General features: G+C 45.6%; 1 protein-coding gene across 1 annotated transcript in view; it reads right to left on the minus strand.

Moving 5' to 3' along the window:
• Positions 1-13,701, minus strand: part of CHMP4B (charged multivesicular body protein 4B) — a 20,254-nt gene that overhangs the window by 4,255 nt on the left and 2,298 nt on the right. The window contains exons 2-3 of the mRNA XM_018555342.1: positions 4,390-4,567; positions 3,247-3,361 (exon numbers count right to left, since the gene is read on the minus strand). Of these exons, the coding sequence (XP_018410844.1) occupies positions 3,247-3,361; positions 4,390-4,567 (293 nt within the window). The remainder of the gene's footprint in view (positions 1-3,246; positions 3,362-4,389; positions 4,568-13,701) is intronic.

The raw sequence follows: 13,701 nt of genomic DNA on the forward strand, positions 1-13,701 counted from the left end.
GTTTAGTTATCTCCCCATCTCGTCTACAATTTTTTTTTTTTTTGCATTCTAAAATGTGCCCAGCCTTGTGCAGCACCCATTGGCATATACTGTACAAATCCCCTCATGCCTGCCTCTGGGAATCATGCTTGTGGTTGTCAGTGTCTTGCAATGCCTCATGGGACTTGTAGTCTCACCACAACTGAAGTGCCGAGGTTGCCTACTCCTGTTCTAAACAATGATTCAGCACAGAGCAGGGTTATCCTGGGATTCATCTGCATACAAATTGGACCTGACAAATGGCTTCTAAGCTTTCTAGAGCAGTGAACTGGCATGACGTTACAGGAGACCTGACAATGAAGCCCATAGTCTGCCTTTATGTAATGCTCTCATAATGAAAATGTCTATCCGTTACCAGTGAGAAGTGTTGGAAATTTTAAGGGCTGACCATTCTTTAAAAATCGCTGCCTGAATCAAGTAGGTGATAGTTCTCATGATGTGCATAAAACAGCTAATCCAGTCTACTTATATAAACAGCATTTTAAAAGGGGTGTATAGAAAGTAAGGTGCATTCATTTGTTGCTTATGTAATCAGGACCTTGGAAGGGACTTTGTAACACAGCCCAGGATGTACTGAAAAGTTGGAGTGGACCTGTGGCAAAGTGATGGACACAAATGCAAGTCTATGGTTTTGATGGCCTTCCTGTGGTGACTACTATGTGCCAATGCACTGCACAACTGATTGAAGTCTAACTCAGGAAAGGGTGGCAACACTGCTGCTGAAATGCTGACAAGTGTTGCTGCCCTAGGACAGGAAGTTTCTGGGGATAGATCTTTGATTTAATTAAACAAAAGACGATTAAAGTGACACTAAACTCAGATGTTAAACCTTAAAAATGTATTCAAGTACCTTCACTATTAACAACACTGTACCCTGTGTCTCACTTGCCTGTGGATCCTCAAATCATCTCTGAATTGGTGCTGACACTGTACTTCCTTCTGGAGGGTGACTACTTGTGTTCCCCATGGTCCCTGTGTGTGTTGTAAAGTAGTCACCACTCCAAGCTCCCTCACGTGATGGAATACAATCTCAATACAAATTAGTAAACCAAAATGTGAGATTGTAGTCCATCACAGGAGTGAGCTTGGAGTGGTGACTACTTTACAACACACACAGGGACCCTGGGGAACAAAATTAGCCACCCTCCAGAAGGACGGACAGTGTCAGCACCAATTCAGAGATGATTTGAGGATCTACAGCCGAGTGATACACAAATAAGATACATTATTGTCCATAGTTAAGGGACTTGAATTCATTCTTAAAATCTAAATCTAACTAAGAGATAACTATCATTTGCACTGGCTGCACACTTGTTCCAGGTCAGTGAGTAAGCACTGAGACCAAGATCAGAATGACAGCACCTTTAATGAAAAGGGTGGCCAATGGCTGCTCCTAGGCGGCTAACTTGTAAGAGCGCTCAGGAGGGTCTGCAATTACCAATGCTGCAGCAGACTCAGCGAGACATCATAGCATGGCCTTGGCAAAACTGGAAACTCTGGTGGGAAGATCTTACTGCTGGAAGACCTGATAAATATACGTTTTGGGTGGTGGGCTGAATCACCCGCTGACCTTTTATAAAATTGGTTCATGTCCCTTTTATTGGCCATCAAAAGACGGGCACCCAGGGCACATCGATCCCAATAAAATCTAGGCCCAGAGAGAAGCTTATTGGTGTGGGAGACAACACATAGAAAGATTGAAAAACTCTGCTTGTCCTTTATACAGTATGTTCATACATTTTACAGGCGATTTCCTTGTGTTATTATGAAACGCACATTGAAAATGATGCACTGATGTAATAGTCTGCACTAATGTCCTAATTGCTGCATATACATATGTCACCTTCTATATAATTACCAATGCAATTCCCAAATCATTATATGTAAATGTAATCCATTTGTATTTCAGTGTGGACTGGTGGATATTAGTAAATGTATTAGTCTTTGTACTCTCAACAAGCGAAGGATTAGGACTCTGAAACGGTGTGCAGTCCTGGCGCAAATTAAGAGGTAGCACCCGTGGAATGTCTAAATGTGGCCATCCGCCTATCGATATTGTTCCATTTCTTTCGTGCCTTCATCGAACAGTTGTACGATTTCTGCTTGAATACCCCGTCACCCCATGCACAGACCAATGTTGTTTCCATAATCGCTTATTAGCAATACTAACTCACCGAATTTCATCGGTCGACAAAACGGATTTTCGTTTGCGCATGTGCAGTGTTCATAGATACTTCGCCTTGCCTTGCTGCACTCCTTACCGAAAGTCCCTTGTAATGGAGGGGTGCTCGCAGCGTCTGGCGCCGCAAATAACAGCAAAAAAGGTAGAAAAGTCACCAGCACACCAACATTTTTTTAGGATAGCAGAATGTTCATGTATTTGAAGTTTCTTGGCATATAAGCAAGCGCTTTCGGGGCATTAGTCAATGCTAAGCCTGACGAAGAAACCCTGCGCTGCCCCGAAAGCGCTTGCTTATATGACAAGGAACTTCAAATAAATGAACATTCAGCTATCCTAAAAGGATTCTGCTGTGCCGATTTCATTTCTACCTTGTGTAGTGTTAATGTTGCGATTTTTTTCGGACAAAAACGCCACTAATCCATCAATTTTTGTACGATATGAAATAAGTTTTCCAGCCTGACTGATCGTGGAAATGCAGACAGAAGTACAGTAATTCTTGGAAGTAGATGCTCATTGGTTGGAATGATACCCAGTTAATGAGCTTATAATAGTATGGTTAAGCTTTAAAGGGGGGAGAGGGAATACTGTGGTGAGATTATAGGTTTTTTTTTTCTTTCCCGATATGGCACTGTGTTACATATGATATTGGAATATAACGAAATGTTAATGTATAAGATGGAAACCAATAAACATTTTGAAATAGAAGTACAGTAATTCTGATCGTTCACTTCCTATCAACTGGCTGATTATTGTAGGAAAACCTGATCGTGTTCGATTTTCGAACGATAATCGCAAGGTGTATGGGCACCTTTATTTTGTAATACGACAGGCTGTGGGCTTGTGAATATCTAGAGCGCTTATCTAAACACAGTGAAGGCGGGTGTAGTGCAAACGGCCTTCCTGTGTTTGGTTCCGCACATAGGATATAGAGGACCTGCTGCTGTTTTTAGCATGCCAATATTGGTTTTTCTATGCAAACCAAAACAAACATTTCAGGTTCAAGTTTTTTACGTATTTAAACTCACCTCATCGAAGTCCTCTCCAAAACCAATTGGTTTGGAAATGGCATCTGAGATTTCGTGTGCCACCTCATGCTGGTCGGCGATGTCCTGCATTAGTTCATCAACCTTATCGATATCCCTGTGGACAAACACAACGGCATTTTTAGTATGCAGTATAGAAAGTGAAACTGGCCTAAAATGTGCCTAAGGTATGAAAACAATGGAAGCGCAGTCAACATGTGTAACTGCTTGAGTCAATCTCTTTGGATCCCGTAGGATGTTGGGCCCAAGTATAGAGAGCCTTGAATTTTCTCCAATTCCAGCTTAAGCCACACCCCTTGTCGTTCAACTTATAAAGACCAAACCGTAATACATTTGGGTTTCTTTTTTATTTTGAATAGGGATGCACCGATACCAGTTTTTCGGTAATGAGTACGAGTAACAATATTTTTTTTTTCGGTACTCGCCAATACCAAAAGTCCCATTAAGGAAGCCAGGCGGCATTTAATAACTCACCGCCCGGCTTCCTGATTAGACGGGAAGCCAGGCGGTGTGTAAATACTCGCCACCCAGCTTCCCGATTACCAGGGAAGCCGTCTCCAGCACGGAGCCGGCTTTCTGGCCAATCAGGAAGCCGGGTGCGCGTCATTACTCGCCGCCTGTCTACATGATTGGCCAGCTTCCCGACCAATCAGGAAGCAGGGCAGTGAGTCATTACAGGCTGCCCGGCTTCCTGATTGGTCAGGAAGCCGGCTCCAAGCTCCCTCCATACAAGTGAAGAGGGAGCATGGCGCCGGCTTCCCGGCCAATCAGGAAGCCAGGCAGCCTGTAATGACTCGCTGCCCGGCTTCCTGATACCGAAAGTATCAGGCTAGGCATCGGAGCATTTGGCAAGTACGAGTACTCGTCCAAATACTCAGCACTGACACCAATAGTAGTATTTTTAACACTATTTGCTGCAACAAAGGTTAAGATACCTTGTGCTAACGGCACGCTAGGGAGCCGGACCGCTGCTGAACACAGAGCTCAGTTGTCCAGGTCTCCAGTCGGGTGACACTTCCCCTGCTCAGTGCTCCAATCAAAAGTACTGCTCGGGGAGTATGAGCACTGTTATTGGAGCTAATTAAAAATATAAAGGGGCCGTCAGTCGTATGTGACAATACTTACATGTTATCATGAGCGGCCTTCATAGCTTTAGCGGCAAAGCCCATGTTCTTGAGGACTTCGGTGTTTGTGTTGGCGTTTTCTAAGGCTTCCCTCTGGAATTCGATAGTAGACAGCGTTCCGTCAATCTGCGCCAACTGTTTCTCGTACCTCTTCTTCCGTTTTAGTGCCAGAAGGGCAACTGTAGGCAAAACATAGAATTGATTTTTTTAGAAACTTTGACAAACTATAGTGAACAATACATCAAGGATTATATCGCCACAAGAAGACTTAAAGAGAACCAGTCACATGTGGGCTTATGCAAGAATCTAAATATCCTTTTTAAATTCTGAATCCCTCGCTACGAGACGTGTATTTACTCCATTATGCCGCATTACTTAGTTTGTCTAAAGCGGGTCTAGGCGATCCCAGCACTCCATCTATGTTGTATCTACAAATCCCAACATGGTTCTGCCTCTAGGAGACATGCTTGTAGCTGTCATAGCTTTGCAATGCCTCATGGGATTTGTAGTCTCACCAAAGCTGGAGTGCGGAAGTTGCTTACCCCTGGTCTAAAGGATGACATTGGACTGTCAGAGGTCCCTCGTCTGACAGCTAATACTGTCTGAATGTACGCTCTGTCTTTTAGCTCCCAAGTGACCAAAACAGAATCAAACACAGAGCCCTGTAGCTGTTTACAGGAACAAAGTACATTTCTCGTCTTCCAATGTGTGAAAATACACCTACATTTCTAGCTGGGTACCCCTGAGTGGAGGAGCCGGCACCCTGTATAGGTCATGTGCTTTCGGCCCTTTGGCTTCGGGGCTTTGATTTCTGTGCATGCAAGCGGGGTAGGGAGAGACACACTTAGTGCCAGCCAGGAGTGCGCACAGGTGGCTCCATGGGACCTTGTAAGGGGATGGTGCCACCCGAAAACAGGAATGTTAGAAGGGGGAATTTTAAAGCAAAGCAACCACAGCCTTGAAAAGAAAGGCACACAGCAATCATGGTAAGTGCTGAGATCTGCAGCAGTATGAGTTTTAGTTGTGAGGGTTTAATAACACTTTAAAAAGAGGACTAAAGCCAAATATTCGGCCTGGGTTCTGTGACCCAAAGGCTGGGTTCACACCTAGGCGTATCCAATATGCGCGTTTGTTACGCGTTTTTACCGCGATTCGCGACTAACGCGCGTTTCCGAGGGCTACCTGGCTGTATCCCAATGGATACGTGCGGCATAAACGCCCAAAATAAGCTCCTGTACGTCTTTGGGCATAGGACGTTTTGTAGCGCGTTCATATGGCCTGTTATACGCCCAGGTGTGAACCATACCCATAGGAAATAATGGGATTTCGGTGTTTGAGCGTTTTGCAGAGCGTAGGAACGCGCTACAAAACGCCCAGGTGTGAACCAGGCCAAAGTCAGGCTACGATTCCTATATGCCGACAGTGCAGAGCCGCCCTGCAGCCAGGAATCTATTGTCAGGATCCACCACATTGCTTGATTGACAGCTGGCTCTGCCTCCCTAGAGCCAGAGCCAGCTGTGCCCGCCTCCCCTCCGTCCCTGCAATTAGCGTTGGAGGAACAGAGGGGAGGGAGGAATCCCAGCAGAGCAATGAATGATAGTCACAGCTCTCTGCAGGGAGAAGCCCATAGCTCAGCTCTCGAGCCGGTATGCGACACTTACAGTGTCACACACCGGCTCAAAATATTGGGAGTAGATTTTACTCTCCCAATACTTTGATTACGAAACCTGCAGGAGAGAAAGTGAACTACAACTGGCAGCAGTGAGCTGGAGCCCCCCTGACAGGCACATGTCTTCATTGCACAAAGCAATACAACCTATCAGGCCTGGGTACGGTCATGGACATGTGGGTGGGTATGCCAACATAGTTGCAAATACAAGTCCCAAAAAAGCCAGCATCCGAGCCAGCCAGAATACAGATATATTCTCCTGATCGTCGGTCCTGCTGCAATCAACGCTCACCTCTTGCCCCCTCCACTCCAGCGTCTTCACGTCTAATGCAGGTGAATGGACCTGCTTTATGCATGACGACGTCAGCAGGGCTTAGACCGTGGAGCGCAGGGGAGGAGAGGCTGCAGGGGCGAGTCTAGCAGTCGCGTGGGACCCAGGATCAGGCGAGTATACCTTCTGTAAACGAGCCCCACTGCAAGGGTTAATTTTGTTCATTCCTGGAGTTCCTCTTTAAAGGCTACGCTTACCTTTATAACCATGTTTTATGTTACACCCATATTTAGGGTGTAACAGGGAACATGCTGACATCTGGGCAGTGTCGAAGGTCAGGCTGTAACTAATACATGGGCAGGAGAGCAGGGCTGCCCTTTCTGCAGGAAGCTGCTTAAACATGAACCCAGGAGAAGGCAACCTCGGCACTCCAGTTGTGGAACTACAAATCCCACGAAGCATTGCAAGACTCCAACAGTCACAGACTTGACTCCCACAGGCAGAATGGGATTTGTATTTTTCCACATCTGGAATGCTGAGGTTGCCAACCCCTGCACTAACCCAATTGAGTCACCCGGCTACGAGTAGATAATCGCCCACAGCAATAGATTTTGCCCTGTATTTTTCCCCATTGTGGTGGCACTTTAAATAGAATTACAGCTTGGCACGCAGCGAGGAATGCAGTAATCTCCGAGCAGCGCCAAAACAAGCAGATTCTATCAGTGTCCCCAAACTCCAGAAACATATCCTGTAGAACATAGTCTGAATGTACTGACTAGTGTTCCTAGATGCCTGAAGCAAATACTAGAAGTTACTTACAAGTGGAACATGTCCTTACAAAGCTACGGAGCCGGGCATGTTTAGTAAACTGCTTCATGTTTTTACTTGTCACACAAAAAAAGCTTATAAAACACACCGTAAGGGCCACATGAAAAGCTGGAGCCTTGTAAAAGCTGCAATCGATTTGTACAGCTCTTTGCCCGTTAGTACTGACGAGCTGCTACACACCCAGCAGCCGCCTAGACGACAGTCTTCCCCCCCCTTTTACTCATAGTGATCGTGTAACAGCTACCTATATGTTTTCCTTACTACAGCCGCCTACGCAAGCTTGGTTACTACAGCGTTAGTATGTGAGGGATCAAACGTGAACCTGCCCTCTAAATATGCACATTCTCATCTACCCTTTGCTGCCCCGTTGCTCTGTTTAGTCAGTGGGAGTGAAGGGGAAACCCTAATACTTCCAGGTATGGGGGGGTCATGTGACAGCTCAGGTGCTTGGCCCTTCAGTCACCGGGTGTTGAGTCACTACTTGGAAGTTCACACGGGGCTTTCCCTCTTTGCTACCAGAAGATATACGGAGAGGCATGGAAGCCAATGAAGGCAAGTATGTGAAGTGGAGGAGGGTGGCAGGTAGGGATGCACCGATACTAGTAATCGGTGCCGAGTATTTGGGCGAGTTCTCGTACTCTCCCAAATGCTCCGATACTGGAACTTCTGGTCAGAGGAAGATGTCCTCTGACCGGCAGTGCCATAGGGGAACATGGAGCAGACTTACCGGGCAGTCAGGAAGCCGGCCGGTGAGTAATGACCCCCCTCCCGGCTTCCTGATTGGCCAGAAAGCCAGCTCCATGCCGATTGTATACAAAACCAATCAGCATCGAACTTGCCGAACAGCCGGTGACTTTGCTGATTGGCCGGAAAGTCGGCTTCCCGACCAATCAGCATCGAACCGGCCTAACATGAAGCATACTTCCCGGGCAATCAGGAAGCCGAGTGGCATGACATTGCCCGGCTTCCTGATTGCACAGGAAGCAGGCTCCATGCAAGCAGAAGCACCGGTATCTGCAAATACAGAAAGCAAAATATCGGTACTCGTAACCAAAAAACCAGTATCGGTGCATCCCTAGTGAATACCTGCCTCTGTGTGAGTGCCTGCCTCTGAATGGATGAGACTTAAGGACCCCAATGAGGAACATCCAAACCTAGTGGCAGGAATCTTTCGAATTTATAGAACAATGACAGAGGTCACCTCTGATATTAAAAAAAATTGCTGTGAGCCGGAGTGCGGTGATTCATTTTCTGACCGATTTGCCTGAGTGCAATGAGCCAGACCAGCAATCTAGCACAGTGGAGCCTGAGATAAGTCACTAGATTGGTATGCCTAACATTTTGTAAAACCCAAACACGGTAGATAAGAATCATGGCAAGAAGATCTCACCAGACTATTTAGTTCAGAGACGATATTGTCCTGAATATATAAAACGGGGTATATCCAGTTTGTACAGCGCCAGACATTATTCACGACAAACAAATGTTTTAACGTTTGACAAGAACATGGACTTCAAATTGGCAGGCAGCAGAAACTGGGAGGAAGTCCAAAAAGCGTAATAAGTAGTCACAGAATTATCAGAGGAAAACAGTCTCTTGGTGACGCTGAAAATACAATTATACAACAGAGGTTAACATCCAGAGGACACACAAAATAAAACTTAGTCTCAGTTAGGGAGGGCGCAGGTTTAGCCATTGGGGGTCTAACCCAGGAGCGGACCAATTAACATGGAGTTCAGGGGCCAGTCTGTCCAGTCCAGGAGCCAGTGGGATTTTTTTTTTTAGGTTTTTAAGTTAGACGCCAGTTATAATTTTTTTAAGGTGCATTGGCGACATGTCTGCTGGGGTTTGTCCGGCCCTGGTCCAAAAGGTGCCCATACACCTTTTGAACAGTCGGACGATTATTGTACGGCGGCCACATCCTGCCCCGACCATCGCACAGTTCAATTAGCGGTCTTTAGCAGAAATCACCTTGACAAAATTCGCTAATCGACCGCACGGATTTTCGTTTGCGCATGAGCAGTGTTAATCATACGAATTTTGACGTACGGAAACGCCACCAACCTTGCGAAAAATCGCACGATCGACCAAAGTTTTCTAGCCTGCTGGAAAGACAAATGTCGTACAATTGTAGAATCCCCATCAACCTCACGAATATCGGACGGAAACGCAAACGAAAATTCAGCCGATATTCGTAAGGTGTATGGGAACCTTAACTCGATCCCACTAATCCCGCATGAGCTTCCTATAATGCTTGAGAAAACGTCACACTGAAGATACATTAAAAGGGTATATGGTAAATATCCTAAAAGTGGGATTAGTTTTAATTGATCCCCAGCTCCAGAACAAGTCAATGCCAAAGCATGTGATGCAGAGTAGGACCACTTCACTCTGTGTGGAGGCAGTGGTCTCTCTGCTGCAGCTCCCGGATGACTTCAGAGCTCTGGATCTAACTCAGCAGGGGGCTTGTTAAAACTGCAGCAGCAGAGAGACTGCTGGTTTAAAAAGATTTTCCAACATGTTCCTTTGGCAAAAGTCGATAAAATGATCAACTTCTACCAATGGAACAGGGTAGACGTGGAGTGAATTTGGGCGATTCCTGCTCAATCGGCCAAAATTGGCTCCATGTGTACCCTACTTAACATTGGCTGTAAAGTACCCAATCTGGAGCTATGTAGAGGATTGAAATATTTAGAGATATCCCTAAGCCCAATATCATTGAACAGCAATAGATGGGACATCTTCCAATGGGGACACTACTTTTGGTGACCCTGCTGACCACCAGGGATTCCCCTGTCTTTTTCGAGAGATTTTCTCACTTCCTGTTGCGGCTATCGGACAGGAAGTGAAATTTTCCCAATGGCACACATATGGCAAGAAAAGCTGGCAGGAGTTATAATGCTCCCCAAGACCCCATTCACATTCAGCTACATAAAAAAAACGTTTTTTCAACACCGAGTTGAGCTGAGCGACTTTAAGAGACATTGAGCTACACTGCACATATTGTCGCCCTACATAGTGCTACTTTTGGCATGGACTTCGTAGCTGCTACATTGGGCTGTATCCACTCAAAAGTGGTCTTGATGTGACATAATCCCTTCTTCTGCCACAAAATACTCAGTGTAAATGGGGCCTAAGGCTATATCGCGCAAAACACAGATTCACATTGAAGTCAATGGGAGTCTGTTCACACCTTTGCGGTTTGTCGCGCGGACGACGACATCGCCTGTCGCACGAAGAGGTGCAGGAGCGCTTTTTGGGTGGTTGTCACGTGGTTTGGGTCCTATAGACATCTCTATGGTTTTCAATGAACGGTCATGCAATTGAAAACGCACGAAAACAGCTCGGCACCTGAATCGCCCAGGTGTGAACCTAGCCTTACTCTATATCCTTTGTCTGAATGGCACTGTGACAGCAGAAAAGAGGTTAAAGGTCTCTCCCATTATTGCAGCTGCTAGAACACTAATCCTTTTATGTTGTTAACCATTTCTTTTCAATTACCATCACCTACATTTCCCCCACTCCCCCCTCCCCCCGGGGCTTTTGTCAAGAGATTCGTCCGGCCCTTTCATAACATCTTTCTGTGATTTCTGTAATCGTATACCACCGGTATTTGGAACTTCAATGTTTGGGAAACATTGGACGTGTAGAAACTGGGTTCTTATTTCCTTAAACAAAATGAATTTGTTTTATACAACTGCCATCGGGAAAACAATGCACAAACAAAAACACAAAATACATTGAGAAAGCAGATTATTAAACTGGCCATACACTATGTGAATTTCGGCCAGTTCTTGATGCCTTTTGGCTGGCATCCCTTGATCAGCTGATTAAAGGAGCAAGTCAGAAAATATTCCAATGAACAGAGCAGGCAGCCAATCAGAGAGGGGGGCGCTGCTGGACTGGTGCAATAGCCAGCATGCTACTGGCTATTGCAATTTGAAATAGCCAATAGCAGGCTGGCTATTGCACCTGCCCACTGCTAATCAGCAGGGAAGGACCTGAAGGAAAACTTGCTGATTGAGAGCAGGCTGAGGGCGGGTGCCATAGCCAGCATGCTATTGGCTATTTCAAATTGCAGTAGCCAATAGCAGGCTGGCTATTGGCACACACCCACTGCCTGCTGTGTTTACATTCCCTGGCTGAAGCCATATGTGCTAGAATAGATCCCCTGACGTGGAAAGGTGACCCTAGAGGTCCAATAGAGCTTAGTCACCTCTAATGTGCTATAAAGTTACCAAACAAAAAAGTAAAAAAAAAAAAAGGGTAAATAAAATGAATTGAAAAATAGAATTGTAAAAAAGAACTGTAAAGTCCCCCGCCAATGCGTGCATGGGAATGGAAACACAAATCGGGTGCACCTACGTACGAAAATGAGAATTCTAGGGGCAATATCCATGGCCAACTGTAAACTGATGACCGGACTTTATATATAACATTTTATTATATTGGCATTGAGTTTTTCAATCCATATAACTAATTAAAATGTCTAATATAATGCATGCAATTATTGGAAAAATAAATGTAAAAAAGGTGGCAAAAGGTAATCTACAGTTTCAGCCTGACAAATTCTGCTGCAAGAGGTGCGTTGCTGTGCAATTCATTTCAATGTGTTCCAAATGTCGTCCTGTGACACTAAAGAGAACTAAAGCCTAAAAAGTGTTTGGCCATAATTCTCTTTAAAGTGACATTAAAGTCACAATGCTGCTTTAAGGTCTTTTCAGTGGTTTTCAGGAGTCCCTCCAGCGCTGGTGCCGGTCTCTGACCCAGCAATCACTGCTGTGACTTCCTGTCCCACAAACTCTGTGCGGGTGCACGCTGCCAGGCTGCCTGCATTGACTTACCATGTGTCTCTTCTCCCGGCCAAAGATGCCGACTGCGCCTGCCCTACGTTTCCTCATGGCCGCTCGAGTCTCTTCAGCTCTTTAGAGTGGTGAGTGGCGGAGACACAGGTAAGTAATAACCTGTTTGGTAACTTTTTTATTCTTTTTAAAGGATAATTCAAACCTCGGGTGTTTTTGCATATATCTACTGCTAGCAAGCAGTAAATACAGTGGGGCAAAAAAGTATTTAGTCAGCCACCAATTGTGCAAGTTCTCCCACTTAAATAAAACTTTAACCAAAAAGGGTTAATACTTACCCGTGTCTTCCCTGCGCGCTCTCGTCCGAAAATGTGAAAAATCTCGGGCGGCCGCAAAGCATCTTGGGGCGGGCGCATGCGCAGATCACATTTTTGGGCAGGACGCGAGGAAACACAAGATAAGTCTGTGGACGCGTGCACCCGCATGCAGACACCGTGGGACAGGAAGTGCCAGCAATCCCAGAGGAATCAGCGCTGGATCGGAGGCCCGCCACACCGCTGGAAGGACAGATAAAAAAGGACAAGAAAGAAGATCGGATTAAGAAACATCATTTAAAAGGAGAACTATGAGGTGTGTGATTTTTACTCAGCCTCATAAACTGAGCCGACCTGTGACAATGAAACTGTCACAGGTCGGCCCAGTAGATCGGGAAGTGAGCGAACACATACCGACGCTCGCTCAGCTCTCAATCATGTGCCGGCAGAGAGCCGTGACAGGGGAGGGGCTGGATTCCCCCCTCCCCAGTGCAATCCTCCAGCTCTGACTGGCGGAACGGACAGGGGAAGGGGTGGATACAGCTTGTCGGGATCCGTTCCGGCTGCAGCATCTCAGTATACAGCGAGCTGCAGCTCGCGGTATACTGAGCTTTGGGTAACGGGAGGACGCTAATTTGTGTCCTCCCGTTACCCTTAGTAGAACTATGGGGAAAAGCCCTAACCCCATAGTTATCCTTTAAGATAAGTGCTGACATTAACATTCAGGGAGGGAAAAACATTTTTGACTTTAATGTCACTTTAATGTTTTTGGATATATCCAATGCTTGCTAGCAGTGTTTAATTCTACTTTTAGTGCTGGCCTTCCTTTGCACATGGACAGTATAAAGCTTCAATTGAATAGAAGTCCTCTACTGTTCATGTAATGAAATAAAAAAACAAAACAAAAAGCCGCAAAAAAAACTGCTTATACTGTTCCTTCTGAGATCCGATACTCCCGAGGGAAGACTGTCTTTCATCACCCAGCTCATGTGACCATTCAGAGCCAATGAACTGACGTCAGGCAGGTTTATGAGGTCACAAAGTCTATAGTTAGTTTGTCCCATCAACTTACAATAAACTTATCTGCTGGAAAGGAGCGCTCAGGTCTGTTCCCAGATCAAATGTTAGTGTTGTTAGTCACCTTTACAGGACCACAAATTACTCAACCAGATCATTCTTACTTCCTCTTCCTTTATGGTTAGGCACATGGGCAGCCTATGCTGCACACACAATGTGGTCATTGCAACACAAAGGCTGAAACTACTATGACCCAATAAGTCAGTAAATACAAAATGGCCTTGTAGAGTGTAAGCTCTCAGGAGCAGGCTCCTTCTAATCCTCATGTATTGAACTCTATTACACTGTATGTAGTAAAGTGCTGTGCAAACTGTTGGCGCTGTATGAATCCGGTATAACAGTGAATGGCCAT

Source organism: Nanorana parkeri, unplaced genomic scaffold, assembly GCF_000935625.1.
Source record: "Nanorana parkeri isolate BGI_ZX_2015 unplaced genomic scaffold, ASM93562v1 scaffold193, whole genome shotgun sequence".
Classification (NCBI taxonomy): domain Eukaryota; kingdom Metazoa; phylum Chordata; class Amphibia; order Anura; family Dicroglossidae; genus Nanorana; species Nanorana parkeri.